This window comes from Octodon degus, unplaced genomic scaffold, assembly GCF_000260255.1.
Source record: "Octodon degus isolate 3935 unplaced genomic scaffold, OctDeg1.0 scaffold00023, whole genome shotgun sequence".
In the NCBI taxonomy this organism is placed as follows: domain Eukaryota; kingdom Metazoa; phylum Chordata; class Mammalia; order Rodentia; family Octodontidae; genus Octodon; species Octodon degus.
The window spans coordinates 17,435,241-17,441,876 of record NW_004524599.1 but is presented as its reverse complement, the minus strand read 5'-3'; the positions used below and the strand labels follow the sequence as shown (position 1 = coordinate 17,441,876).

The 6,636-nt window shown below is 44.2% G+C and overlaps 1 protein-coding gene across 2 annotated transcripts in view; it reads right to left on the bottom strand.

The window, feature by feature from the left end:
- The window catches only part of Gmds (GDP-mannose 4,6-dehydratase), a 577,953-nt gene that overhangs the window by 118,406 nt on the left and 452,911 nt on the right, over window positions 1-6,636 (bottom strand). For both annotated transcript variants that reach the window (XM_004628408.3, XM_023712142.1), the window contains exon 8: window positions 2,057-2,175. In XM_004628408.3, coding sequence (XP_004628465.1) covers window positions 2,057-2,175 — 119 coding nt within the window. The remainder of the gene's footprint in view (window positions 1-2,056; window positions 2,176-6,636) is intronic.

Below are 6,636 nucleotides of genomic sequence, written 5' to 3'. Positions count from 1 at the left end.
TTCTTAGGTACAGAATTGTAATTTGAAAATTTCTACTAACAGTTTAACATTCACCTTGCATATTTTCTGGCAAAAAGGTTTTTATTAGTTCTTGTGTAAATAATTATTTTTCTTTTCTAAGAGCTCTTAAATTTTTTTCCATTAGCATTTATTTTCAGTACTTTTGATTATGAGGGATATTGGAGTGACTTCCCCTGCCAGTGATTCAAGGCCTAATGCAAATGCTTAATGTATTTTGCCTAGTTTGCCTTTTCTTTTTCAAGATGAAGGGTCAAATCTATATTCTTTTATTCCATCATAGCTAGAAGTAGAAGTTCTTTCTTTTTTTTTTTTCCTTCGCCTGCCAGACAAACACTTATTCTACTGAGCTATCCCCCTGGCCTAGAAGTTCTTTCTTAAGTTATGAAAACAATTTCTGGAAAATAGTTTGGTGGTTCCTCCAGAAGTTAAACAGAATGACTACATGACCCAGAAATTCCATTCCTAAGTACAAACCCCCTAGAATTGAAAAAGCAGGGACTCAAACAGGTATTTCTGAACGCAGAGCCACAGCAGCACCATTCCCAGCAGCCACAGGGTGAAAGTGAGCCGGGTGTCCCTCAGTGCACACTGAGAGCAGCACCATGTGGAACAGCATCTGCCCTACGACGGGGCACGGCTGCCACAGCAGGAGCTAATTTCAAAAGGCTGTGTTAAGCAAAGTAAGGCAGACACAGAAGGACAAACACTGCTGGGCTGCACTTACATGCGGTTCTTAAAACAGATGAATTTACATGTAGAGAAAGCACGGATTACTGGAGGGAGGGGGAAGGAGTTATTACGTAGGACTATGAAAATGTTATGAAAATGGGTAGTTGTGATGGGCACACAATGGGAATGCAGTTAATGTCATTAAACTATGCTTTATGATTAAAATGGAAAACTTTTACATTATCTACATGTTACCTCCATAAAGAACTCATCAAAAGAGAAGAATGATTCATCTATAAGGATTGCCCACAAATCATTTAAACATTTGGATCAGAATATAAAAATCTCACTTTAGAATTGGAGTAACATGGGCCAGCCAGATAGCTCAGCAGATTAAAGCGCCTGCTTAGGCAGATGCAGGGGCTTGGGGCTTGATCCCCATGTGCCATGCAGGCCCCACCCCCAGGGCAAGCTGAGAGGGCTAATGAGACTGGGTGTGGTAGCACGTGTCTGTAATCCCAGCGCTTGGGAGGTTGAAAAACAGAAAGGATCACCAGGAGTCGGATCTGTGTGGTGAGACCCTGTAGACACTGTACTAAATACATTAAAAAAAAGAAGAGGAAAAGGAAAAAAAAGGAAGAATTTGAGTAATGCAACAAGTAATTGCAGTACACAATTACAAACTGGGTCATGTGGTGCTACGGCCCACACTGGCCCAGCTGCCCCACAGCTCAGAAGGGCTCTGGGGCTCAGACAGGAGTAAATGATCACTGCAAACTGCCTGCATTTGATGGCTATATCACATTTATGTCGGACAGTGTCACTGTTTTTAGGAAATACACACAAAGCTCAGGATGATGGGGCGCCGGGTCACAACTTACACTCAAAGGTTCGGAGAGAAGACTGTGATGTATTTGAAACCATCCTGTAAGTTTGACAGTGTCAGGTTTTAGAAATATAAAATTGTTTTATTTTATCTTTGAAGGTGATACAAAAAGCTGGGCAATGTGATTGCATTGGACTAGTAAGAGTACCATTAGACAATAAAATATATAGTAATAGATAGTAAGAAGTGGCATTCATAGTGTGATAAAAACCTAAAACTGGAGAAACAAAAATAAACTTTAAAAATAAAAAAATTAAAATAAGACAGAAAATAAAATTAGAAAAGGCTGAGTTCAGATACAGACAAACATTTGACATCCGAAGTAGGTACCTAGGCTGGATGCGCACGTGCTGAACTGCACCTATGGCGTCACAAGTGCACAACAGGAAGGTGGAAAGAGCCGACCAGGAGGAGAGGCATACACGCCTGGCGGCCACCGGTGTCTGGCCAATGAGCAGCAGGCACTGCCCACATACTTACACGATGGTTTTGCCGATGTGCATGAATGACTTCTCCACAAACTCACGGACGCTGTGGACTTCCCCTGTGGCAATGACAAAGTCCTCCGGCTCATCATTCTGCAGCATCAACCACATAGCCTAGAAGAGAGGCAGGTCCATGTAACACACTCAGCAGATACTTAGGGAAAACAATGGTGTCTAATCAGATACGGACAAGGGCATCTAGAACACTGAACATGAACTTCATACAGTACTCCAGCCCTGCAGTGACAGTTTTCACACTTTAATGTACCTCAGAAACATCTGGGGAGTTTGGTATAGACATCTGGGCCTAGCTGCAGAGCTGTGGACTCAACAGGAGCCTTTTCTCTTTTACATCCCTGGTGATTTTATGCGATATACCTTAGAGGAAAATGATGTTCAACAGGATCTGTGACAGATAACCTTTCATAGTATATTTGAGAATAAACCTTTTATAGTATCTAGTAGGCTTTTTACAGTATGTTCATGAAAGTATAGTTCCTAAAGATTGTCTAATTTTCCTACACATCACCAATGGCAGGTAAGGAAAAATCACTTGAACAGAGATTATAAATTCAATAATTAAACTTTTCAAAAGCAAGCTCAGAGGATAACCTGCTCGGGCACCTCTCTTGTCTCTCTCTCAGACAGGAGCTTTCTTTCCCTCAATAAATATATTCTGCTTAAAAAAAAAAAAGTAAACTCATTTCTTCACCATGAAGTTGAAAATTTATCAACTGAAAAGCAAAATAAGCGATCATCAAGGAAGAAATAACCACAAAATAGAGACTATTACTATTTTAAACAGTTGTCTGAGAGGCAAGAAATATATTGAAACTAGAGTTAAGGGCTTCCTCAGGCGGCATTTCAGGGCCAGGGACTCAGCTTCTCCTCAGTCACCATGAGGACGCCTTGTGGAGCTGCAGTTGCCCAGTGGGAGCTGGGAGCCCAGGAGCCCGGAAGCCGGGAGCCGCGAGCCGGGAGCCGGGAGCTGGACGGGTAGAGTGTATCAGCACTCTGAGAGAGACTAGAGGCAACCGCCACGACATGTCTCTATGCCACCAGAGAGCTTTTGTCAATAGCATACAGGCCTATGGCCTGCATAGCTTGGATCTACATATTAATTATAAAGGATTTTACACAGTTTAGGATTCAGAGTTTAAAAATTAAGTGTAGCTGATATCCAATGTATCAGCTGCCCCTTGGTGGAAGAGCCAAGCCCAGGGCAGGGGGTGCAGCTCAGCAGTGCAGCACAGCGCATGTGCTCAGCATGTGCAAAGCTATGCGTTCAGCCGCCAGCACTAGAGAAGGGGGGAACAAAAAAGAAGAGGGAGGAGGGGAGGGGAAAGGAGGGGAGAGGAAAGAGAAAAAGATCCAAGTAAAAATGTTTTTCCTCATCACTGTCATCTGTCCCTCTAAATAAACTAGCTAAGAGAACAAGCACTTTGTTCTGACGCTGTCCAGGGTTACATGCATTGAGCCCTTGTTCTAACATTTAGTCAACACTACTTGGTGGTGTTTCCCTGGCTAGTTTTAGAGAAGCTTAAAAACAGTTTGATGAAATCAAGAAGCCAACCTATTTTTCCTTAGAAAATGCCACCAAAATTCTTGAATGATTGATCGATTTCTTTTTCTTTCCTCTTCTTTTCTTTCCTGTTTGTGAATCTGTGGCGACCTTCTAAAAAGAAAAGTCATTACCCTTTTACTTGAAGTTCTGGATATTTTCATACTGTTGGTCCACTATGAAATTATTTGAAATCACATTTTTGTTTTAAGGAGGAGACAATGTGAGTACTTTTCCTGTTTGACATTGTGTTTTTTTGTTCTGTGGAAGAGGAGAGTTAGGAAGTTTCCCAGACCTGGAGATGGGGCCTGCTGGTGGGGACAACAGCAGTCATTTCAATCAGTGACACACCATAGAGAAACTGGCAGCAGAGGACACTGACTTGGTAGAGAGATCATTTTGTTCACATTAATGAAATAGCTGCAGTTTCATCTGGCCTTAAGAGATCACAGTGGATGAATACAGCTACAATGTTTTAAAATTTTATTCTACTGTAACTGCGGATTAAGCTTGATCAGTTTTTAAAAGCATCAAATGCAAGCGTTCTCTGTAGAGCGGCTGTCCACACCCCAGAAGGAGCCCTCATTTGCAGCCTCTCTACACTGTGAGGTGCTGGGGCCCAAGAGGAGGTGCTCTTGGTGGGGCTGCACCAGCCTGGACCTCCCTGAGGCCTGCTGTGCATGCTGTCCTGAGCTGTATAGAGCACTGACCTCTTTCTGGATTCTGGACCGGGGTCCCACGTCAGCTGTGGGCGTAAGTTGGCTCTGTCTCACTGAGTTCTGTGACCAACTGCGCATGCTACAGTGGTTTCACTGGGCTCCAGTTGCCCTTTGGCCACCTTTCCCAACTATGCCACCCCTGCCCCCTCTCTGAGCAGGCCCAGCACACACCCACACCCACACCCACACCCACACACGCACAGTTTTGTCACATATCAAAATATTTTCAGAATTTTTAGGAAAAATTAAATTATGCTTCTGCATAGAATTTGTTTGAATGTTTTTTTCCCCAAGAATTACATGTAACAGGGCAAATACACTTAGATATGTTTCACTCACATTTCTATTTTTTAAAAAAAGGTTCAAATAGGTCTTTCAGGACCACTTAGTGAACTTCATCTCTGTGGGGAAACTCTTGTGCTAGAATGATCGCAGGAAAATCGTGGTTTCATGATGTGAAGGAAAAGAGCTTAGACAATTAAAGGAGAAAACACAACTGCTGGGTGGGCGGGGCAGTGTCTGCGTGGCCCGGCTCCCTGGGTCTGCTCTGCCCCACAGGAATCTGGAAATCGGTAGGAGCTTCTCACTTGCATGAGAGCTGAGGCCAAGAATCTGCCCTTTTCTTTTCCATCAGACTATCTGGGGCCTTTGACCTATCAATTTCTAGGCATTTCCTCTAAAGTTCATATTGTACCAGACTCCAGTCTGGGAATGGGAAGGGAAAGGATATACAATTCCAGATTTATTTGTTATTACTTAAGAGTTTACTGGTTTTAACAGAGGGAAAGGGCTTTGTTTAACTTTCCACTGAGCATAATTAATGGTTATTGACTGGTAAATGAAGAACAGGTGACACTCTGGATTAGAAGATAAATGATCCTGTGTTCTGGTGTGATAATGGGTTAGTAATTTGCCACGAAGCCCAGGCTGGGTGCATCCCATCGATGCCAGGTCACGTGGAGACAAAGGCGCCTGTGTGAGGAGGACGCAGCCACTCGCCGCCGTGTGCAGCTGCACACTTGATCTGCTCCATTTATCCCCTGATGGATGGCACAACTGAGGCAAAAGTTCACCATGCTCACCTTCCTGTTCACATGCGGGACTACACGACCCATGACACACTGGGCCACTGTCTGCAAGCAGATGCCGCCCGGCCCTGCCAGCTGACCCACGAAGGCGTTGGGAGGTTACACGTTTCAGACGCCAGCCTTCTCCCTTTGTCTCTCAAGGAATCAAGGAGGAAGAAGACAGACTCTTCCCACATTCTTCTGGTGCCCTTTAAGGATGTGATGGGCTTACCCACTTCCTCAGACACTTATTTACTTTTAGTCCTGACCTGCTTTACCAGTTCACATGAAAAAAGCCTCCTGCGTTTTATCCATCCCACTGGGAGGAAAGCAAATCAGTTCAGGAATGCACCAGAGCTTCAGATTCAACACAAAAATATCCCTTCATGGCAAATGAACAATGCAGTTTTCAAACTGTGTCTCATTCACTTTGTGCCGAAGGAGCAGGAAGGGAAACCTGACTCCACACAACTGACATCAGACAACCAAGCTGAGGTGGGTGGAGATGTCTGTTCAGTTTGCACCTATGCTTCCCTATACCTGCATAAGTAGCCTATGTAGTCTACAAACCTAATTTAGAGAAGTCACACACACTTTAATCTTTAGAAATTTTAAGTCTGCTAGTTGGCCGTAGGAGGATGAATGAGGAAGTGCTCCAGAGGCCCTAGAGAGGGCCCAGTCCTCTCTGGGGGTGAAGGCACCAGCTCTGGAGGCTGTTCATGCTGGACCAGTGAAGGGGAACGGCCAAAGCCATCACCACAGCCCACTGACTACACCTGATTCCACGCATGCCTTTTGGGGTGTGATGTGTGTTTGTCTTAAAAATCTGGATTCTGCAATTGCTTCTCCCTCACCATTAACCTCCAGCTCAGTATCCAAGCTGCAAACACTTATTAACTGAGCTGGCATCCATGAATAACAAGATTTGTTAATCAAGGTTATGTTTAACTCTGTGTATCTGACTGGTGCCTTCAGTCCTGAGCTTCTGTGTGGTATGTACTACTGTTGTAAAAATCATCGTAACACAGGAGTATGTATATGAAGATATATACGTACACACCTGTATATGGAGAGTCTATGAAGTGTAGGTCTAAAAAGTCACGGGGGCTGGGAATGCAGTGCAGTGGTGGAGCACCTTCCTGGCACTCAATAGGGTCCAGGTTCCACCCCCCACCCCCCACCTCTCTCTCTCTCTCTCTCTCTCTCTCTCTCTCTCTCTCTCTCTCTC